The sequence below is a fragment of the Sylvia atricapilla genome, chromosome 5 (assembly GCF_009819655.1).
Source record: "Sylvia atricapilla isolate bSylAtr1 chromosome 5, bSylAtr1.pri, whole genome shotgun sequence".
NCBI classification, from domain to species: domain Eukaryota; kingdom Metazoa; phylum Chordata; class Aves; order Passeriformes; family Sylviidae; genus Sylvia; species Sylvia atricapilla.
This window is the reverse complement of record NC_089144.1, coordinates 22,263,808-22,287,112: the sequence shown is the minus strand read 5'-3', so window position 1 is coordinate 22,287,112 and position 23,305 is coordinate 22,263,808. Positions and strand designations below refer to the sequence as shown.

Sequence of the window (23,305 nt, the reverse complement as noted above, 5' to 3'; positions counted from 1 at the left end):
CCCACCTTTCTCTGCCATTCCCATTTTTCTCTGCCATTCTCAAGGTTTCCTTCTCCCAGGCAAATGACTTGAAATTCCATGGCTTCGAGACACTTTTATTTTACAAAAATAAAACTCAGGAATTTGTGCCCAACCTGGTTTGCCTCGGGAATTCTGCCCTTCCCATCCTCCTGTTCCTGAGCATCCAGAGGCTTCCCTCTCCTCATCCCACAATGTCCATAATTCCAGTTTTCCCACATATTTTTTGGGTTTTTTCCCAAACATCTTCACAAGTTTGTTTTTCTCATCCTTCCCGGAGGTGTCGGAGTCGCTCCTCCCAATCCCATTGGATTTGGATGAAGCACCAGGAGCTTCTCATCTCCCTCTGCCTGCTTTGGGAAAAAAAAAAATAGGGAAGAGGAAACATTTGGAATGTCAGAAGTTTGGGTTCCCTCTTGGAATTCCCAAACTTGGGAGGTCCCTGACACCACGAGGTTGTCTCATCCCACATCCTTGAACAGAAAATATCCCAAATCCTGGCTGAATCCTGAATTTCCTGTGTCCAGCCAGGAAAAATGGGCACACGGAGGACTCAAGAATTTGTCTTGGATTGAGATTAATCCCATTCCCAGTAGTTGTTTCTTCCCACAAAGTGCTGGAGGCACCTCCAGCTGCTTTGTGAGGTTCCCACGGTGGCTCCTAAAGCGAATTCCCTGGAAAAAACCAATTGGGCAGGAGGAGCGTCACTCATTTCCTGGTGCTGCTGGGCCTGGATTCCAAATCCTTGGAGTGATTCCCAAAATTATGGATCTGAGCCTTCAATTCCTCTTTCTTTTTAAGGTTTCCCTCAAACCCAGGGCAGATGAACCTCACCAGAGATTTTTTTTTTTTTTTTTCTCCAGAGGTCTCCACACAGAGGGAATTCTCAGAGAGGAATATTTTCCTTGAAAGGCTGGGGATCAGTCACAGCTCCTGCCCTGCTTGGAGCAGGGTTTACATTCCTGCCAGGCCCCATTTTCCCTGGGATGACCCCGAGATGAGGGAAAATCCACAGAAGCTGATCCCAAACCCCCTGGATCTGGCCATGGAAGCCAAACTGTGCTTCCAGTTTTTCCCACTGAATCCCTGGATGAGGTGACACCCCAATCCTGGGGTGTTAATCGAGGTCTAAACTGGTCTGGATTAAATTTCAAGCTCTGCCTGGAGGCCGGAGATTCTGGAATGTGCTTGGATGGAACATTCCAGGGCTTCAAGGGCACAGATCCACAATTTCCTGTCTATTTAACTCCTTGGAAAGCACAAAAGACCAGGAAAGCCCAAAATATCAGGACCTGGTGTCCAGGTGGATCCATCCATGTCCAGGTGGGCACTCATCCATGCCCATCCCACCCATGGAATTGACATCCAGGAGCTCCTGGGAATGACTTGGGAATGGGAGGGGAAGAAAACCCCACAACTTCCCAGTGGGGCACCTTCAGGAAATGGGAGTGGGCAAATCCTGGATGAGATTTCTCGCTCCTGGCTGGAAAAAGAGGGAATTTGGGGCCTCACCTGTGGAGCTCTGGCAGCGCTGCTGGCATTCCCGGCGGGATGGGAAGCGGTTGCTGTTCCCTCGGCAACCCCCGAACAGGAAGGGCCGGCAGGAATTTGTGGGGCCATGGAAGTACCAGAGCAGGGAATGGTGCTGGCAGGAGCCCTCATCCATGGGCTGCAGGCACAGGGCTGCAGGAAAACACCCCACGTTCCCCAGGGATTGGATCCCAGTGGGAAAACACCCCACATTCCCCATGGATTGGATCCCAATGAGAAAACACCCCACATTCCCCATGGATGGGATCCCAATGAGAAAACACGCCACATTCCCCATGGATTGGATCCAGGTGGGAAAACCCCACACTCACCCCATGGGTTGGATTCTCTTTAGGGAAACATCCCACACCCATCCAGGGGTTAGATCCAGGTGGGAAAAGGCCACACTTTGGAAAACATCCCCATAAACCACCCATGGGCTGGATTTGCTCTGGAAAACACTCCCATACCCACCCAGGGGATGGATGCCAGAGTGGGCAAAGGAAGGAATCCAAGTGGATTCCCATATTGGACGAAGGGGGAGGACATTCAGCACTGGATTCCCAGAGTGAAAAAATGGGGATATCCAGAAGTGGATTCCAATATTGAACAAAGGAGGAAATGCAGCACTGGATTCCCAGAGTGGATAGAGCAGAAAATCCGGCACTGGATTCCCATAGTGGGTAAGGGAGTGCATCCAGCAGGGAATTCCCAGTGTGGGATGAGCTCCGTGTTGCTCCATCACCCATCCCTGTGATTCCCGCCATGCTGCTCCCTGACTTTTCCAAATAGATGGTCAAACCCTGGATTCCAGGTGGGACATTTTCATGGGGATATTTGCATTCAGGGAATTCCAGGAGAATCCTCCCAGTTGTGTTTTTCTGGATCAAAATCCCCCGTGGCTGCTGAGCACCCCTGGGGCAAACCCAGCTGCTTTAAGGCCAGCCCAAACTGAGGTTTAACCTTGTGGAGCTCCTTCAGTGCCACATCCCATGATCCCAAGGCCCAGCTGCCCTTCCCACTTGGGAAGTGACTTCCCTAAATGCCACTTCATTCCCAGATTTTCACCTGGTAATTGCCCGTCGCCTTCTGGCTGAGAGATCCCTGTTGTCTGCTCTGCCCGGTCTGGGGAGGGAAAAAAAAACCAAACCAAACCTCAAGGAAATCACACGGAATGAGGGCGTGCAAACAAATTATCCCTCATTTAAATAAAGACCCTTGGAGCCTTCCGTTGGCTAACGAGTCCTCCTAATAAATGTCACGGAGCAACCGGCCACGGGGAGCCGGCGGCAATAAAACCCCTCTAATGGTGTTAAACGACTCCGTGGGAAAGGCTGGGCGTTCGTCAGCAGAAAATGGGAGAGTTCGTGGTTGTTTGCCGGAGATAAATGTCAGGCTGGAGGAGCTCGGGAAGGCTCGGAAAAGCCGGGAGCGATTGGAATCTGGCGGCAATAACGCTCCGGCTGGCAGAATCCTGTTAACATTTGGAGCGGCTCGGCACTCGTCACTTAGCAGAGGGATTTATGAGCCCTCCCCGCCTGGGCCCCGGCTCTTAATGGGATTGTTGGCTGCTGCCGTGATTCAATAACACCTGGAATGTCCCCCCGTCCGTCTGATCCCCAGCGCCGCCGTGTATAAATCGAGTTTAGATCCAGATGGGAGACTTTGACGTCCGGCACAGACGTCGGGAGAGCGCCCGGAGCGGGGAGGGAAGGGAGTGGGGGTTGTTGGGGTTTGGTTCCAGGCTTGGCTGGAGTTTTTTGGGATGTGTTCGTTCCTTATGTGGGGCCATCCTCGATGGGTTTGGCTTAAAATCCTTCTCAAAGCTCTTAAAGCCCTTCCCAAAGCTCTCCATCCTGGGGAATCATGGAATCATAGAATATAAGCTTGGAATTGGATGATTTTTAAGACCCTTTCCAACCCAAACCATTTCATGTCCCAAGTTGGAAAAGGGGCTGTAAAAACCCTGGAATCAAAATCTCTGTCTGACTCCCTGCCTTGGATTTGGATGATTTTTAAGGCCCCTTCCATCCCAAACCATTCCATGTCCCAAGTTGGAAGGTGTCAGAAGGATCAGAGTCCAATTCCCTCTTAGACTGGAATTTGGAGCATTGAGACCTCCCCTACAGGATATTTTTGGGGTGACAAAGAGGATTTAATGACAGTGTTTGATCAGGTTTAATTAAGCCCCAGACCGCCAGCCTGGAAAACCATTCCACTGCTCCATCCCCCCAGTTCAGAAGAAATTCCCAAAGAACGTCACACTTGCATCCCATAATAAATGCCCACACCTGTAAAACTGATTTTGGGGTGTAAAGGTGACAACATTGGGGTGTCTTGCTCAGCGCAACGAGATTTTTAATTTCTTTTGAATTATTTCTCTGACTGTGTCACCCGCTGTACTCAATCCTCCTCCTCCTGGTGTCAAATCTGAGCGTCTTCATTTGCTGAATTACAAGAAATGATCCTGAACTCTCCCTCCTTTTAAATCCTGTCCTGAAATTTGGATTTCGAGCTCCAAGTCCTGCCACAAATTACTCCACGATCCCTCAATTTCCCTCTATCCCGTTTTCCCTCTCTCCAGCTGGAAATCCAAGCCCCGATGAGGACATCTGGAGGTCTGTGGGGTGGCTCTTGCCCTGCTGTTGGAGCAGATCTGGGTCTACCAGATCTCTTCCCTCTTGGAAACACAAACAGGAACAGATCCAGTTGTTTTTCCATGAGTTTTAAGCTGTGGTTTTACCCTTTATTAAAATGTTCACGAGGCCCTGGACAGAAATAGTCTGGGATGAGTGTTTGGTCTCAGAGGTGCCATTTCTGCCTGGTTGGAAGTTTTGCTGGAACTTGCCAAGGACGTGGAGGGAAAAAATGGGACAAAATCATCCCTGGAAATGGCTGCCTCCTCCCAACCTTTAAAAAGGAGCCCTTTGGAAGGATGGGATCACCTAAATATCCCATGATTATTTAAGTTTTCCTCACCTTTCCTCACCTCGTGGGAGCCCTCACTGGGAATCCCATCCCTGCCTCATTCCTGCCCAGTTCCACTTATCATGAGTCCATGGAATGCTCCAAGAGGATTCCATGGTTGGGAAGATGGGAAGGAGGCAGCTGAACTCACCTGCAAGGAGGGGAGGTGGCTCCACGAAGGGCTTCACCAGAGTCTCCAACGTGGTCTTGCTGTGAGTTGTGCTGAGATTTTCTTCCCAATTCCTGCCATTCCCAGCGAATTCCGGAGGCTGGGAATACCCTTGGAGGCTCCTGTGGACTTCAGCCGCTTCCAGACCTGTGGATTGAGGGTCACTTAGGGTGGATCCGATGCTTTGGGGTGGGTGGATCACCTCTCCAGGCTCCATGGACCACTGGATTTGAGGATTCCATGAGTCCTGGAGCTCATCCTGGGGATGGTGGAGCAATCCCGGGATTTTGTGGGCAAGGACTGGGATTTCTGTGGGCTCAGCTCTAAAAGCTGGGAGTGAGGACGGGATTTGATCATGTCCTGGAGGCAAGGGTGGAAACAGGAGACTTCCAGGTATCCCTCTGATCCCTCAGATTCCTCTAAGGAAGACCTACCCCCCTGAAACCAGGGTCCAAAAGCCGTTGGTGATCCAATGATTTCTGCACTGAATCCCAGAAAAAGAACCCATTTATCCCTGAAAACAACTTTTCACTTGCAGCTTCAGGCTGGTCTGGGGCAAGGAGAGGATCCTTTCCTGCATGAATTCCCAGCCTTACCCTTTTCCATGGACATCCTTCCCAACTCACCTCCACAACCTGCAGGCAGAAGAGACAGGGAAGAGTTTGCTTGCTACTTTTTTTTCCCCCAAAAAATTTGGGGGGATTTTTCAAGGAAATTTGAGATTTTTCAAGGAAATAATAATTTTAATGGATTATTTTCCCCCCCTTTTCAAGGATCCAAATGCTTCCTGACAACTCCAGTGGAGGTGAACCTAAAGATCTTCCATATCCACAGGGAAAGCCCAGGGAATGGGGCAGGAAGGTTCTGCTGGATCTCAAATAAATGGATTTCTGCAGGGCAAGGAAAGCAAGACCCCAAAAGCTTTCAGTGTTGGGATTCTGGCATAAAACCATCCCCAAATTTGGTGTTGTTTTTTTTTTTTAAATTTTATTTTTTTTTTTATTTTTTTATTTTTTTGTGCTGCTGGTGGCAGTTATTCCTTGTGGGAAAGGAGAATTCTGTTTCCCAATCCATGAGGAAACGGGGGAAGGACTTGATGACCAAACCAAATGGGAAGAGAGAGGGAGGGGGTTAAGGGATAAAAATGAAGAGTTTCAGGAGGTGAGGAATCTGCAGGGCCTGGAATTCCACACTCCTGGAGAGGGGCCCCAGCTCCACCTTGCTGCTAATGGGTGACATTTGGAGGCGTGCTGGCACGGAAATGGCTCCAATTTAGCTGCTGGCAGGGTCGCCACGGGGCCAACTCACCACAAATCCCTCTCATTTCGCTCCTGAGCACTTCCTTCACCTCTTCCTCCTGTGCCAGAGGAGGAAAAACAGAATTTCGGGATGAATTCCTACCCTGGCACCATCTCCCTGCTTGTCCCACCGAGGTGGAGCCACCTTGTTTTGGGCGTAATGAGAGCAGAGATTTGGTGTCACAGAGAGCTCTGCTCAAAATCTGTGGCTTGTTCCCTCTGGAAATTCCTGGTTTTCCTGCAGACAGGAGGAATTCCTGGCCACGAGGAGTGGGATCCCAACTCATATCACACCTCAAACCTGGGCTGGCTTTCCGTGGAGTGTCCCCACCCTCCTGGCATTGTCCCACTGAGGTGGAGTCACCTCGTTTGGGGTGTAATGATTGGAGATTTGGTGTCACAGAGACCTCTGTTCAAGGTTTGTGGCTCATTCCCTCTGGAAATTCCTGGTTTTCCTGCAGCCAGCTCCTCTGGTCATGAGGAATGAGATCCCTACCCATGCCACACCTCAAACCCGGGCTGGCTTTCCAAGGAATGTCCCCATCCTCCTGGCATTGTCCCCAAAGCCACGATCTCCCAGACTTCCCTGAGCTCTCAAAAGCCATTGAGCCACCTGCATTCAAATGATCCTCCAGGATTTCCCCTTGGGAATGAGCTGTGGAACCACACCTGATGATCTGGAGCTGCACCTTCTCCTGCTTTCTCTGCCTCTTTCTCAGCCAACACTGTTCCCCATGGAATGAGACCTCCAATCTCACGGATTTGGAGCGCATCCTTCATCCCTGGGACAGCCAACAGCCACAAATCCCACTGGGAATCTTCCCTGTGGGATGATGGATGCCCTGCTGGACTTCCTGGGATCATCACCTCTTATCCTTCGTGGGATTCCAAATTTTGGGGCATTTTGCTGGAATTTTCAGCAGCCTGAGTTTAGGAGATCCTTTCCCACAAAACCCTCCCCTGCTAAAATCAATCCCCCTTGGAAAATTAATCCACACCCTGGAAAAATGGAGTTATTGCCTTATGTCAATCAAGTGGCCCAAAATCCAGGATGGAGGGAGCTGCAACAGGAATTTTGTCCTGATCCATATGGATCAACCCCTCCTTCTTCCTCAGGATTCAGAAGCCCATGGCAGCAGCTCTTCCCTAAAATAGGCTTTGAAAATGGCGCCCATTTTCCCTCCCCTGCATTTTCTTTGGGTTGGATCAGATCCTGTTGGAAAAGCAGGAGTTGGGAAAGATTTGGGGAGAGGGAAAATCTGCCTGGGGCTTTAGGCCTGGCTTTGTAGAGCCCAGCTCTGCTCCCAGCCCGCTCTGCCATCCCTGGGTGACACCAGCTTCCTGATTTCCCAGATATTCTCCGAATGAATCCATTTCTGAGCATTTCCCTCCTCCCCTCGGCCTCTCAGGTCTGCGTTGGCTGATTTATTTCCTCCATTTTCCCTCCGGAATGGGAAATAATCTTGGGAGAAAGGAAAGATCACTCACGGAAAGGCCCGGCTCTCCCTTGGCTCCTTTCTGCCCGGCGGGACCGTTTTCCCCCTGTTAAAAACACTTCCATCATCACCAGATCTCCGGAGATTTTCCATGGAATGCTCTGGGAATGAGAGCTCCTTAGGGATGACAGCTGGGAAGGGCGGTGGGTAGAAAGCCTCACTTGTTTTCCTATAAATTTTTTGGGATATCTGTGAGTGGGTGGACAGGAACAGCCTCATCCATGTGTCCGTCAGATGCCAGATTCCTTGGGAGCTCTGCTCCATCCCAAAATATGGATGTTAACACCTCAAGTCAGGTTTGCTTTCCAGTTGGATGCATGGAGAGGGTCTGGCCTGCATGGAATCTTTAGGAAACAGCTCAAGCAAAATTCCTTTTAAAGATCCCTGTCACACTTCCAGCATCTTTATTCAGTTACTTCAAGCTCTTATTTTTAAGGAAGATGTCGATTTCCAGAGGTATTTTCCAGGTAAAATTCAGCTTCCATACGGAAAATTAGCGGGGAGAAAAGCCAAGTCTCTTTGGGGGAAAAAAAATAAATATTTGGGAGTAGTTTTGAAGTTGATTTTGTGATAAAGGAGTTGATTAAGGAGATCTGGTGCTACAAAAAACCCCAAATTATTGGGAATTGCTGGATGTGTGTCGAGTTCCTTGTTCGTGTTCTGATCAACATCTCCCGTTCCAGATATTGATTACTGTCGTTTTTAATGACTTAATTAATCCAAACCTTATTTGAAACTGGAGCTGCAATTCCAGTGCTGCACAGATGGAAAAACCGGGAGATGTTGAACTTTGTTGACAAGGGACAAAAACACCCTGACAAATTCTGCACTCAGGACTGCTGGAAACTGGATTTGTGGATTAAGGGTACTTAAAAACATTAAAGGACAAGGAGCACAAGAAGGATGATCCCAATTAGAGCCGGGAGGATCATTTTTCTCAATCCACGCTCACTTCCAGCGCCGGGAAAAATCACATTATCCACCAGCAGCACATGGAGGTAAAGCAGTGCCACTCCTGATCCTAAAATCCCTCAGGACACTGGGATTTGCAGGGTGTAAGGACTGACCCCAAACAGGTTGGGATCGGGATCCAAAGCTCTTGTTGGAATTCTGTATTAATTGCGTGTTAATTGCCCTGGAATGATCATTGGTTCATTCCTGCTCTGCCTGGAGGATGTGCTGATCCAAAGTTTGGATCTTTTCCCAAAGGAATCTTTCCCCCCAGCTGGAGACACCTCCAGGCAGAAATCTGGGGCAGCACTGCCTGTGTCCAATGCTTGGAATTTGGGATTTGCTCTTGGTGTAAAATTCGGAGAGCTGAGAAATGAAACCTGGAAGATCCAAGGCTCATCCCACCCCAGTTTGGAATTTTGGGAAGGATCATTCCCATACTGACCACTTCTCCTTTTGGCCCATCCATGCCCGGGGGCCCCTGGAGGCAGAGCTGGGATCTTCCTCTTTTCCCTGGTGGACCCTGGAGAGGAAAAGGAGAGAGTTCAGTCCGCACTTCCCGAGATTTCCCACATTTCTTCGGGATTTTACCCCCTAAAACCCAGCCTGGGCATCAGCAGAAGACGCTCAGAGCCCCGCAGGTGCTCTCCACATGGGAAGGGATCAGTGCTCCGGGATTTTTTCCCCCTCTGTCCCAACCCCACAAAGCCATTCCCGGAGTTTTTCTCCTTTAATTCCAGGAGAAGCCAAGGAGCAGCGTGGGTGGGAAAAGTGGCACCTCACAGCCTCTCTTTAATCAGTGTCCAAAAAAAAAAAAGATAAAAAGTCATTTATTATCCCAGACAGGCTTTTCTGGGCTCGGTAATAACATCAAAAATTCCAGCCTTTTTAAATATCCATGAGGGAATCTTGTACTTTTGGCTCTCTCCTCCCTCCTGTGATTCCTTTGATTTATTTTTCATGGCAAGGCACAGCCTGGGGAGCAAGAGGAGGAAGGATAATTTTGTTTCCATGGGCTGGAGGGGGATTTAATCCATATTTTATTGTTTTGGAAGGACCTTTTCCCACCTTCTTCCTATAACCACCCTTCAAAATTCCTTTTAAAGACCCCTGTCACACTTCCAGCATCTTTATTCAGTGACTCCAAGCTCTTATTTTTAAGGAAGATGCTGATTTCCAGAGGTATTTTCCAGGTAAAATTCAGCTTCTGTAAGGAAAATTAGCAGGGAGAAAATCCAAGTCTCTTTGGGGAGAAAAAAAAAATATTTGGGAGTAGTTTTGAAGTTGATTTTGTGATAAAGGAGTTGATTAAGGAGATCTGGTGCTACAAAAACCCCCAAATTATTGGGAATTGCTGGATGTGTGTCGAGTTCCCTGTTCATCCTTTCTGCTCTGTGTCCCGCTGTTCTTGCCTCAAATCCCTTTTTTTTTTTTTGGGAATTCCATGGGATCACACATTTATTTTTGTCTTTCTGAAGAGCAGCCTCGTGTTCTGATCAACATTTCCCATTCCAGATATTGATATTTTAATACCTTAATTAATCCAAACCTTATTTTTCATGTAGAATTTACCCAAATCCCATCAATATTGGATCCTGATGGGGCTGATGTGGTGCAAAAGTTGTCAATGGATATCAACTCGGGGGAAAAAAGTAGGAAAATTCCACTGGAATGAAGTGGAGTAGAGATTGTTTTAGTGACCCATCCATGTCAGAATTCCTGCAAAAATCTGTAGGATGAGGAGATTCAGAAGAGTGGATCTGATGAGGTCCAGACTAGTTCAGATTTTCCTAGAAAATCAGGAATTGTCCCAACTTCCATACTCCAAAATCCAAATTATTGTTGTCATTGTCAGGAATCAAGCAGAGCTTACGGATAAAATTTGTTTTTTTGGGTTATTTTATTCCTACTTTCCTTTTATTCTTGGATCTTCCATGTAATTTTTGTGTTCTCTAATCCAAGCCCAAAACTCTCCCAGCAAAACCACGGAGGGAATTTTCATTTCCAGCCCTTTTTTTCTTTCCCACTTTGAAAAGTTCTTTATTTTTCTGAGCTGTCTCAAGAAAACTTCCAGGGCAAGGTGATCCTGCTCGCAGATGGAATTAACATCTCATTTCCCAGGATTATTTTTTCCCCCTCCTTGCGTTTCTAAAGGTGCCCAGCGTGGCTGGAATGCAAAAATATTCATTAAAAAACGGGAGCTGAGAGGCACCGGCTCCTTCCCGAGCCTTGGCATCCTGATCCCGGGATAATTAACGACTCGTTGTCCTGATCACTTGGAATTATCTCTCCGTGGAGAGGTCAGACCTTGCCCTGGAGAGATGGGAAACGAGGGGAGGGAAAGGGAGGGAAAAAATCTCCAGAGGGAAATGAAGCGGGATGAGAAATTCATGGATTGAGATCCCACAGAAAGAGGGAATGTGGGAGAGCTCGGGAGAGGTGGGAGACGGGGACATGGGGACACTTCAGGGGTCACACCAGGTGTGCATCACAGTGGGATTCGGGATTTATGGGATTTAGGACCTGATGGGATTCTTGTGGGATTCAGGTTCTGTGGGATTTGGGATCTGTGGGATTCAGGGCCTATAGGGATTCCTGTGGAATTCAGGATCTGTGGGATTCCTGTGGGGTTCAGGACCTGCTGAGATTCCAGGACCTGTGGGATTTGAGACTTTCTGTTGGGATTCAAGGCCTGCTGAGATTCCAGACACGCTGGGATTCAGGGACCTGTGGGATTTGGGATCTGTGCTCACCTGTGGGCCTGGCTCGCCCTGTGGCCCTCGAGGTCCAGCTGCTCCAGCCCCTCCAGGCTTCCCAGGAAATCCTGGTTGTCCTTTGAATCCTCCCAATCCAGGAACTCCCTTGGCTCCCTGGGAATCACAGGGGGTTTGTAGGGATGTGGGGCTGTAGGAAAATTCATCCAAACACTTCCGTGGCATCAGGAACACAGGAACACCTTCCACATTCCTTTGGTGTGGGAGCTTTGCTCTCTGCCTTCCCTTGTCCAGAAGGTGCTTGATGACGTGGAATTTCCATCCAATTATTCCCAAGAATTCCTAAATTCCCAACTCTTCCAGCTCACCTAAACAGAATCCTTTCATTTGTAACCCTGGGAGAAACGAGGAAGATCCCAAACCTATAAATTTCCCACTCCTCTTCACCACTGAGCTTTCTCCTGGAGCTGCTGGGACAGAAAATGTTCCCATGAAACCCGGCAGAAGGAAAAACCCAACACCCAGCAGTGCTGGAAAACAAATTCTTGGGAGAGGAGAAGCCCAGGAGAGGAAGGGAATGAGAATTCCCTGGGAATCATCTCCTGGCCTCCAACTGGAGGCTTCAGGAGGTGTTTGACGGTCAGGGAAGGAGGAATAGATTTGTTATCAATAAAATCCTTTAAGATCCCAATTCTGCTGGAGACTGGAATGCAGGAAGGGCTTGAGGGGCTGGAAAATGCCAAGAGATTTGATGGAAGTTGCTGACATCATGGTTTAGGTTTTTTTTCCCCTTAAAATTTTACTGTTTTAACAGATATCCCAAATTTTTTCCCCCTATGGAAAAGTACAACTTTATGTGTGGGATTTTTTTTTTTAAGGAATAAGGCAGGAAATTAAGATTTGCTGAGAATGAGGATTGGTGGAGAGTGATCCAGCTGGGAATTCCTCAGGAAGATGAGAACAGAACTCGGAGTCAGCTTGGAGATCTCTCCCATTTCCTATGCCAAGGTGGCCACAGCCCAATCCACTTTTCCTACCCCGGACCATCCCAGAGATTTACCCTGGGAATGGTGGTGGAATAAACTCTGCCAGTGAATCCCAGCCCCTCTGGATGGCTTTTCCTCACACTCAGCTGGCTCCTCCTGGGATTTCATCCACGGACAGAGGTGAATTTAACGAGACCTCTCTCTCCTGCCCTTTTCCAACTGCATTCCCAACCCTAACATTCCGGCCAGCTGACATTTCCCCTCTGGAAAGGGCAGCAGTGATGTGGAAAATGTTAAATTTTGTTAACTCCACCTGATGGATGTGGGATTTATCCCTTGGAAATGGCAGCCTGGTCAGCACCAACCTTTTCTCCTTTCTCCCCAGGAATTCCCGAGGCGCCATCGTTCCCTGAGGCTCCTGGTTCGCCCTGGAAGGAGCCAAGGTAAAATCATGAGCTTGGAAAGGCTGGGATTTGGGAAATGAACTGGTTTTTCCTTGGATAAGAGTAATTTACTGAGTGTCACCTCAGTCTGGGCATTGTTGTTATTCCAGGAGCGGGAAAAATTCCCATTAAAATGGAAAAGAGCCTGTGGAGCATCAGGATTGGGATGGATGGACTCAGTCGAGGAGGTGAGTAAAGATCCCAATCCCAATATCCAAGAATCTTCACCCAATCCGTGCTGATTTATAGGAACAGATCCAGGAAAACCTGGTTTATGCCCTTTGGAAGAAATTAGCATTTTCCAGAGGTGGATTTGGAAAAACTTCTGGGAAAACTCCTGTGGGATGATGTTAAATGTCCCTTCCCAAACCATTCCCTGGTTCTGTGATGATTCGGATCCTCACCTTTGGTCCACGTTGTCCATTCAATCCTGGAATTCCCGGTTTTCCAGGACTGCCAGTTTCTCCCTGTGGATTGAAAAGCAGCGGAGGGGCTGTGAGGACAAAGAACCCCAAAAACATTGGGAAAACTCTGGAAAAGCAAGAAAAGGGATAATAATCCTGGGATGACACTCAGCGATAAAGTCTTCACCTCAGCCTAGAAATTTCAGATCACTAAAATGTAACTAAAACCGAACGAGACAAATTAACTAATTAACACTAACTCATAACCAAGATAATTGGAAATCCTTAAAATTGGAGGTTTATCCCAACTCCAAGCTCGCCTAGAGGGAAGTAGGTGGGAAATTCCCGAGATAAAAACTCAGCTACGAAATGGAGCGGGGCTGACGGACCCAAATATTAATAACAGCAATAATAACAATAATATTAATTAAAAATTATTATAACCGCAATAATAACAACGACAACATCGGCTCTGTCACCGACAGCTCCCATTCCTCTTATCAAGCTTTCCAAACGCTCCATAAAAAGCCCATTAAGGCTCATTAGCATTGTTTACTGATAAGGGACTAATGGTGCTGATAAGAGCCCGGCACGAATTTAGAACTGAGCCCAAGCCGTTGCTAAGCCACGGATCAGGAGGGATTTGGGCTGGGTTTAGTTTAGTTTTTAACCCTAGATCATCCCAAAATTCTCTGCAAAGCTCCCCAGTCTGTGATTCTCTGCTCTTCATGGGCCTTCCAAGGGGCGTTTTCCCACAGAAATGGGATGAATTCCTCAGGATTCCACACTATGGATCAGGGAGGATTTGGGCTAGATTTAGTTTTTAAACCCAGATTATACCAAAATTCCCTGCAAGCCTTAAAGCTTCCCAATCTGTGATTGCCTGCTCTTTATTGGTCTTCCAAGAGGGATTTTCCCAGAGAAATGGGGTGGATTCCTCAGGATGCCATAGATCAGGAGGGATTTGAGATGGGTTTAGTTTTGGTTTTAACCCTAGATTATCCCAAAATTCTCTGCAAAGATTCCCAATCCGTGATTCCCTGCTCTTCATGGGCCTTCCAGGAAGGATTTTCCCACAGAAATGGGGTGGATTCCTGAGGATTCCATGCACAAAGCTTTCCTGGGAATGAGGGGGAAGCAGTTCTGGGAATGGGGCAGGTGGAGGGTGGAAACCTGGGCTTGGCTCACCTTGGCACCTTTGGCTCCAGGAGCGCCGATCCGGCCTGGAAACCCTCTCAAACCCTGGGAAAAAAGGAGAATCCACAGGGAATGAGGGCAGAGGAGGAATCCTGAGGGTGCTGGGAGCTCCTTCCCCCTCTCTGCTTGTCCCAACCTTTATTTCCCAGGATCACAGAGTGGTTGAGGTTGGGAGGAGCTCTGGAGAAGGTTTCTCCAACTCCCAATCCAAGCAGTGCCATCCAAAGCTGTCCCACCACGCTCCAGGGACTTTGGGGCATCTCCAAGGATGGAGATTTCCAGGGATCTCATCCATGTCCTACCTTCGTCCCTTTCTGCCCGCTGTCACCCGTGGTCCCAGGGTCACCTTTTGCTCCCTGCGTGGGAAAAAAAGGATAAAGGAGATGAATTTTCAGGAATTTTAGGCCAAAATCCCATCCAGGTGCAGGAAGTTCTTTGAGAGCCTCCCTGTGGTGAGGGAGCTGATGCCAGGAAAGTGAGATCCAGGAGGGATTCAGTGAAGGATTCCTTGGTTTCCTGCTCTCCATCGGGCAGAGAGGGAATTGGGATATGGAGGGAAATGAAATCTGGGTTTTGGTAAGAAATAGAGGAAAACTCAGGCTGGGAAACATGGGATAAGCAAGAGATGTTGGGATATGGACACAGTGGGAAATGAAGGAGGACAACTCCTAAAAACCAGGCCAGGATGTCCATTGGAGACTTTTCCAGGATTTGGGAAAGACCATGAGGAAGGCCCTGAGGCCTTTACAGAGTGGGAAAGGAAAGGAATGTGGGATCCAGGAATGTGGCATCCAGGAAAGCACCAAAAGGAATGTGGGATCCAGGAGAGAGCAGAGCCTTTCCCAAACAATCCGTGTCCTCTCCTGCACTCACCGGCTTCCCCTTCAGTCCCTGCAGGCCTCTGTCACCTTTGGCTCCCTTGATCCCGTTCTTCCCATCCAGTCCTGCTGCACCCTGCCAGAAATTCGGGAAAAATTCATTCCAGAGCCCGTTTTTTTTTTCAGGAAAGGGGGATGAGGACATTCCAGGATGGAAACCCAGCTGTAGGATCCCTCAATCCTACAGAAGCGCCCCCAGGAACTGTTCCAAGAGCTGAGGTTGGAATTTAGCTCCCATGCCTCACCCCAATTCCATTGGATTGTAAATCCCTGGCAAATGAAACCCGGGAAGGGATTAATTTGGAATTCCAACTTGGGAAATTGTGGCAGCAAAAGGCCAAGGAGATTTGGATCAGGTTGGGAATGGGAACAGGGATTTAAGGAATGTATGACACAGGGGGCTGCAGGTTTTTTATCCAATTTTTTGGAATTTTTTGGCTTCTGGAGCCACATCCAGCACTGGGACCTCTTTTCATGGAGTCTCCCACTGTTGTGGTAGCACATAAAATCGAAAAAAAAAAAAAAAAAATCCTCATTTCTGTTTGTTTTTAAATTTTATTTTTTTTTTCCCAAGGATGCCACAGTCTCCTTGTCCATCCTGGCCAATCTTGATGGCATTTCCCAGCACCTGGATGTGAAGGAAAAAAATGGATTTATTCTGAGTTGAGCCCCTCAGGCCTCTCAGGGGAGAATGAATTGGCTGCTTGGAGCAAATCGGGAGCTGAACAAGTGGAATTCTCTGCTTGGAATTTGTTTGCTGTGGTTGTTGGCAGGAAATAAATTCATTAACATAAAATAAAGAGTAAAACAAAACCAGACTTGTGCGCCAGGGACACCCTGGATCAGGGAAAATCCATGTTCCTCCATATTTCAGGCACTATCAGGCACAAAAATCTCTTTATTGGTAACTATTTATTGACACAATCAATAGAAAATTCCATCTGGGTTGTAAATAGACCATAAAACCCCGGGAAAATGGGAATGTCTCTGTTTGCTGGGACAGATTGGAGGGTAATGAACCATTGTGTGATGGTTAAATCCCCAAATCCGGGATACCTTCAAGTGCCTGGAGTTCTGAAGGAGCTGGGAGCTGGGATCAGACCAGGGATGGGTCAAAAAGCTTCTTTTTGTGCACTAAAAAAACCTGACATTAATTAGAATTCTCCTAATTAGCTCTAATATTTCTCCTAACTATCCCAAATATCTCCAGTGTCGGGTTTTCCGTGTTTTCCTATCCGTGTCCAACTCATCTTCCTGCTTTCCATGAGATCCTTCTCATCCTGAGAGAATCCCAGATGGTTTTAGGAAAAGTGAAACTCACGGATATGCTGAAGGAAAGCTGGGTCTAAGCCTGGCCTACTCAGTCCAGGCAACATAGATAAGATTTATTCATCTTATTATCAGGTTTTATCTCTCTGTAAGTGGTTTCCTGCTTACCCTGGGCTGGACAGGTTTTGGAATATGGATTGGAAGGTTTAAAACAAGGATTGGACACAGCCTGAAGGGGAAGAAGATCATGGAGGTGATGCTTTCCCAGGAGAGAGAAAAGATGGGAGAGGAGGAATTAAAAGAGGAAAAAAAAAATGCGAAGAAGCCAAATGGAAATCTGTTCCCTCGGATTTCCATCCCAGGGAAAACGGAAGGCTGGACAATAAACGGGAGTAAATTAAAATTTAAATGGCAATTTAAAGGCAATTACTGCGGGAATACTGGAAACTGGCCCCGGCTCTCTGGGTTTAGGATTAAATCCTTGCTGGAATTTGCCTTGAGGTCCACGCAGAGAGGCTGAGTCACCAATCCCGTGACGCAGAGAATCCTTGGATGCTCCAGGCAAAAATTCCTGCAGAGCTCCATGAGGAGAAGCCGGGAATGAGCAGGGACACCCTGGGAAAGGCCGGAATCCTCCGGGATGTTCCCCCCAAAAGGCTGGAGCCGTTTGAAGCCACACATCAAAAGGAGGATGAATTCCCTGAACTTCTCCTAAAAGCTTTTTTTTCCACCTCCTGGGCTCCTGCTCCTCAATATTTGATGGGATGATGCAAATGTAATCTCCACCTCGGAGCTCCACTTGTGTTTTTATCCCTTTCCCTTCTGGGTTTTGGAGGGATGGGTCTGGTCAGGATTGTTTGCTGTGGTTTTGAGCTCCTTTCCCTCAAAAAAAAAAAAAAAAAAAAAAAAAAAAAAAAAAAAAAAAAAAAAAAAAAAAATTGGTGTTTGGGGTGGGAATTGCCTGGTTTAATGGGAAATTCTCCTTGACAGAGGGTTTGGAATGAGAGGATCTGGAAGGGAATGAGCCAAGCCTCAGCATTTTAGGATTATTGTGTGATCCCAGTTTTCCTGGGAAACATAATATCCATAATAAACTCAAATTCCTGCTTATAAACTATTCCCACTCCTTCTGACCCCAAGCCTGGTGCACTCCAGATTCCAGGAATTCAGAATCCCTGGGAAACCAAAACAGGGAGCAAGAAATGGAAGAAAAAAGTATTAAAAAAAAAAAAAATCAGAGTTTTGGGGAGAATAACGGGTTAACCTGCTGATATTTGAATATTTTAATGCACAATCTCAGGGAATAAAGAAGAGGAGCTGGAAGCTTGAATCCAAATGATCCAAATGATGAGTTAATGGGAATAACGGGCTGCAATTGGAACATAAAAGAGGGAAGCAGCAAAATGAAAAAGAGAGCAGAGCTTTTGGAAAAGAGGAGAAAGGAGGAGGAGGTGCCTGGAATATCAAAACTGAACCCGTTTGTGAAGCCAGGCAGATCCATTGAAATTTTCTGAGGAATAATTGCAGGGAGGAGACACAAGTGCTGTCGGCTCGGCCGGGAACTTCCGTGGGTCAGGAAAATCGGGAGAGTAAATGGAGGAAGGAGCTGAAATCACTGCCAGGGAATTCAGCAGGAGCAGCAATTGCCAGCAATTTGTGGGAGTAAAAGATGGGAAATGAAGGAAAATGAGGAGCATGAGGATTTACCTGAAAGATTTGGCATTGGATCCAGGCAGGATGAGAGTTCTGTCCTCGGGAAAAGAGGATTTGGGGAATGATGGACAACTCAGGAATAACTCAGGGAAGGAATAACCAAAGTGGGAGCACTTAGTAGATAAAGTGGGACCTTAATTCCCATCAGGATCTTCCCTCAGGTGCATGAATGGATGGGAATGATGGGTGAGAATTCCCCAAATCTTCCAATAAAAGCAGTGGGAGGTGAAGCTGGCAGAGGTAGCCCCAGGTGGGATGAATTCCAGAATTTATCCTGGATCTTCCAGCAGCGTCCCAGCTCGGATCTGGCGTTTTCAATTTTGGGAATGTGCTGAAGGTGATCAAATCCCAGCTTTGCCCTGCACCAGCAGAATCCCAGGATATTTCCAGAAGGAAGATTTGCTCAGTTGGTGGATGGCAGGACACATCACTTTGCGGGAGTTATTATCCCTAAAATCCAGGGCAAGGCAGGATGCTGGGATCCCTTTGCACTCAGCACACTTTGCTCCGTTCCCAGATGGATTCACCCCATGGATTCTGGTGTTCCCCACAAAACAATTCCATAAATGTCCCAAATCCAACACCTACCACTGCTGATCCCAGGTCTTGTTCCAGCCTCGAGGCTTTGGCAAAGTGCTCAGAAGGTTGTTTGTAATTACGACTAATAATAATTAACAAAATAATTAAATCTGATGAGAGCCTTTTCCTCAGGGAGCAATTCCCAGTCTGGATTCCAGGCCTGTCAATAATTCTGCAGCTGTGACCAGGAATCAACTGGGATTTATTTCTTTGGACAACCTTGGAAATTTGGAGTTTGGGCTCGTAATTTAGTTAAGAGCTGGACTTGATTGTTCTGGTGGACCCTTTCCAACCCCAAATATTCCATGATTCCGTGATTCTGAGAATCTTTGGAGCTCAGAGACTTTTCCACCCGGGGTGAATACACCAAAGGCATTAAAGTTATTAAATAAATGTATTTTTCTTGTGTTCGTCAATGAAAAATCATGGACTCATGGAATGGTTTGGGTGGGAAGGGACCTTAAAGCCCATCCAGTTCCAATCCCAAGGGCAGGGACACCTCCCACTGTCCCAGGCTGCTCCAAGCCCTGTCCAACTCGTCCTTGGACACTTCCAGGGATGGGACATTCATAATTTTCCTGGGAATTCTGTGCCAGGGCCTCTCTGTTCTCACAGAAAGGAATTTCTTCCATAATCCCAAACTTCTGGCTGTGATCCCCTGATATCCACGTTGATTTTTCCAGCAAAACCTCTTGGAACACGGACTTTGGGGAGCGGCTCCGAGTTCCCAAGGCCTCTTCCCACCCCTTCCCACATTCCTGGCTGTGTGGGGAAGAGAACCAGGATTTGGAAAGACAGGGAATTGTTTTCCCACTCACGGCAGATCCCGGCGAGCTTGGCTCTCCTGGCTCCCCCTGCAAGGAAAGCAGGGATGAGTTACCCTGGGGAAGAGCTCAGATCCCTCTGGAACCAGGGAATGCTGTAGGAATTCTGGAAAAGGGACAAGGAGAGCTTTTGAGGAGCTCCCTACAGGAACAGTGGGATGTCCCAAATATCTGGAAAACAACGGAGTCCACCAGCTCTCAATGGAGCAATGGAGAACGTCTCTCATATCCCTCCTGGAATACTGACATTCCAGCAACTCCTTACCGACCATTCCAGCCTGGAAAAGCTCCCAGAGCACTCTGCTCCTTTAAGATTTTCCAGCTGCTTCTCCTTTCCTAGACCCTCCATCATTCCAGTCAGCAATTTTGGGGAGGGAAGGAGGGATTATATTTCCATGGGAAAACCGGGATGGGATTTTCCACCTCAGTCCTAGCAGGAGGTGCCTCAAGTTTGGAGCTCACCTTCTGTCCCACGGGTCCTCTGCTCCCGAAAAGTCCCATCATTCCCTTGGATCCAGCTTCTCCTTTGATTCCCTAAAATGTCAAATAAATTAAATAAATCAATTTTGAGCACCTACCCTCTGGAATTTATCCATGGAAATACTCATGGAGATAACAGAGATGACCAAAAGCACCTTTTCCATATCAAAATTCCATCCCAAGGGGTCAGGAAGAAAGCCACCAGTGCCAAGACTTGGCAGGAACCTCTGGGAATTCCTATGGGAAAGATTCCTTGCCCAGTGGTGGGAATTGAAGGAAAAACAGTCAGGAAAGGGGTTTGGATCCTCAGGATGAGCTAAAAATCCAGGAGCAGACCCTGCTGGGCTCACTGGGCCTGGAGATCCCACTCTCCAAAGCCATCCAGATACTTATCCAAGAGATGTTTGTGTGTTATGGAATATTTTATGGAATTATTTTTACATGGATTATTTTTTCTGGAACATTCCATTTTTTGGATGGAATATTTTTTATGGATTATTTTTTAATGGGGTATTTTTGACAGAGTTTTTTTTTATGGAATATTTTTAATGGAGTATTTTTAATGGGTTATTTTTTATGGAGTGTTTTTTTGGGGGGAGTATTTTTCATCAGAGTCCATTCAGACAAATAAAATACATGGAATTTTATTCGACTTTAAAACACAGGAACCCCTCCCATGGGAGAAACTCCAAGAGTTTCCTTCACTTTGGAAACCCTCTGGGGGCCTGAGCAGCAGGATCAGAAAAGGGCACGATCTGCCTCTTCCCAAGGGACGTGCCCACTTTGGATGAGGCAATTCCCACCTGGACTAAGCAGGATCCAGCTTCCCGTGGGAAATAACAGGAGCTGGATGTGTCACTGCTGCTGCTGTAGGAGCCTCAATTTGTTCAGTCCTGGGTCAGGCTGGTGAGGCCGAAGCCAATTCCATGAGATGGAAATTGGGATGAGTAGGACACAGAGATGGGAGCGGTGACTCAGCTGGGAGTGGGAGAATTCCATGATTCCTCCCGGGAAAACGGGGCCGGGGTTGGGACCTGGGATGAGCTCCCGGGGAGCAGAGGGAGAGGGAGGAGCTCAGCCACCAGCCAGGGGACACCACAGGGACAGGGGAGCCATCCAAGCATTCCCAAGATCATTCCAGAGGCTCCAGGAGCAGCTCCTGGAGGGAGAGGGGGATGCGGGAAGGGAATGGTCACTTTTCCGGTGGGACACCTGAGAACAGGGATGTGTTTGGTGTCCCCAAGGCCCTGCCCAGCTCTCTCCTCTCCCTGTCAGCGCCAGAGCTGGGTGTGGAAGTGTTTTCCAGCAGAAACCAGAGAATCCCAGGCTGGTTTGGGATAGGAGTGACTTTAAAGATCACCCAGTTCCATCCCACCTTCCACCATCCCAGGTTGCTCCAAGCCTCGTCCAGCCTGGCCTTGGACACTTCCAGGGATCCAGGGGAGTCCATAATTTTCCTGGGAATTCCGTTCACCACCCTCAGGCCTTCCTCACAGGCTTTGGGAATTTCCCACCTTTTCTCCTACGGGTCCGTCCTCTCCCTTCTCTCCTTTGTCTCCGTCAAAACCTGGCAGTCCCTGCTCACCCTGAAAGGAAAACCAAGAATTGGTGGATTCGGGTTCTCTCATCTACCCTGGAAGGATCCAGCTGGATCCCAGGCAGGGAAGGGACAGTTTTGAAAAGTCCAACTTACGGGATCTCCTTTGGTGCCTTTGTAGCCCTGGGGTCCAAAAATAGTCATGGATTCACCCTGGAGAAAGGAGAGACAGGGAAAGGGATCCACCAGGAGCTCACGGATCCCACTGGGAAAGCAGTGATTAACAACGACATTCATTGTTAGGGTTAATCACCCCTAACTAAAAGCTGGATCAGGAGTGTGCCCAGAAAATTCTAAATCCTGAGGTGTCCCAGGGAGCTCCTATCCCTAAAAACATTATCCCAGTGCAGCGCTCCCGGATGGAAATGGACAACAGGATCATTCCCTGATCCCAGGCTGCCGGTGCTGGGACAGATTCCACGAGTGACATGTGGCCTTGTCCCTCAGTGGGCTCGGGATTTCCAGCTCTCCCCGGCTGTGGGAAGGGCAGGATAGGGAATGGAGCTGTCCATGGTGTCCTGGTTTATGGATGCACTCGGAGCTGAGGAATGGGAGTGAGGTCACTCCTCAGAGGGAGGTTCTTGGGGGTGACACCCCCAAAGTGTCACCCCTGGGAGCCACAGGGACACAGGAACCCCATGCCAAGCTCCTCAGGGAGTGAAATCCAGGCAATTCCAAGGAATGTCTCTGCTCTAGTTGTGTCTCCAAAGGGATGAGGCACCTTCTGGTGGGGCAGCCGTGCTCCCTTTGGAGAAAATTCCCTTCACTCAACTCCCTCCGGTGCAAATATTCCTGATCTGGGTGATTCTGCCCTGCTGGGGTTTTACCAGCACCACATCCATCAATGTTCCCAAAAATCCGACGTTTTTTGGGCTCTATCCAACTCTCATCACAGGACCCTGCCCAAATTCTGGTTTCAGGCACATTCCTGCTTCCCAGCTCTCTAACAGGATGGGGCTCAACAAATTTTTGGGAATAAAAGGGAACTAAAAAATCCTGCAGCTCAATGTTTAACCCAACCCTGGGATTCATGGAGTTATCCCCACGCTGATCCAGGGAGAATGAGATGGAAAATTAAGCTGCCAATCAGGCAGAACAAACCCAAGCCAATATTTTCCCCCTGCCGCTCCTGTTTTTTATCTCCGATTCCACCTTATCTTTTCCTGTGGAAAAATGCATCCCACATTCCTTCAGGCTCGGGAAGAGTTCCGGGGGGCCTCCTCACGAAGCAAATTAAGAATTGATTGGCCTCCGGGGCGAGTTCCATTCCAGAGGAGCTTTCTCGGAGACAAATGGGCCCTTAATCACCAAATTTTGCGTGACTCAAAAGTATCATCACGGAGCTTTTTTGTTTTTTGGGGTTTTTTTCTCCCAAACCTCATTTTCCAAACCAGCCATTCCAGCCAGGAAGGGGCTTTAACAAAACACCGGGCACGAGTTCAGCAGTTTTCTGAGCATTTTCCAGGAGCACTTTGAGGAGTTATTTTCCCATTACCTGTCGGCAGTCAGCTCGAGCTGTTGGAAATTAAGGTTGGCTTTTTGGGGTCAGCTGCTCATTCCAAAAAATCAGGGGAAAATTTTCTCCCTCCCTTAATTCAGGATTTTTGTGCCCCAGCAAATAGTTTCCAAAATTACTCTCTTTCTTTTCTTTTCCTTTTCTTTTCCTTTTCTTTTTCTTTTCTTTTCTTTTCTTTTCTTTTCTTTTCTTTCTTTTCTTTTCTTTTCTTTTCTTTTCTTTTCTTTTCTTTTCTTTTCTTTTCTTTTCTTTTCTTTTCTTTTCCTTTTTTCCTTT

General features: G+C 47.8%; 1 protein-coding gene across 1 annotated transcript in view; it reads right to left on the bottom strand.

Moving 5' to 3' along the window:
* Window positions 1–1,256: 1,256 nt before the first annotated feature.
* The window catches only part of LOC136361535 (collagen alpha-1(VII) chain-like), a 62,212-nt gene continuing 40,163 nt past the window's right edge, over window positions 1,257–23,305 (bottom strand). Inside the window, exons 45-63 of the mRNA XM_066319535.1 lie at window positions 23,009–23,028; window positions 21,610–21,718; window positions 21,431–21,502; window positions 19,899–19,970; window positions 19,431–19,466; window positions 15,047–15,127; window positions 14,476–14,529; window positions 14,165–14,218; window positions 12,977–13,039; window positions 12,495–12,557; window positions 11,183–11,299; window positions 8,875–8,952; window positions 7,471–7,524; window positions 5,993–6,041; window positions 5,281–5,319; window positions 4,667–4,831; window positions 2,617–2,673; window positions 1,531–1,701; window positions 1,257–1,267 (exon numbers count right to left, since the gene is read on the bottom strand). Coding sequence (XP_066175632.1) covers window positions 1,257–1,267; window positions 1,531–1,701; window positions 2,617–2,673; window positions 4,667–4,831; window positions 5,281–5,319; window positions 5,993–6,041; window positions 7,471–7,524; window positions 8,875–8,952; window positions 11,183–11,299; window positions 12,495–12,557; window positions 12,977–13,039; window positions 14,165–14,218; window positions 14,476–14,529; window positions 15,047–15,127; window positions 19,431–19,466; window positions 19,899–19,970; window positions 21,431–21,502; window positions 21,610–21,718; window positions 23,009–23,028 — 1,365 coding nt within the window. The remainder of the gene's footprint in view (window positions 1,268–1,530; window positions 1,702–2,616; window positions 2,674–4,666; window positions 4,832–5,280; window positions 5,320–5,992; window positions 6,042–7,470; window positions 7,525–8,874; window positions 8,953–11,182; window positions 11,300–12,494; window positions 12,558–12,976; window positions 13,040–14,164; window positions 14,219–14,475; window positions 14,530–15,046; window positions 15,128–19,430; window positions 19,467–19,898; window positions 19,971–21,430; window positions 21,503–21,609; window positions 21,719–23,008; window positions 23,029–23,305) is intronic.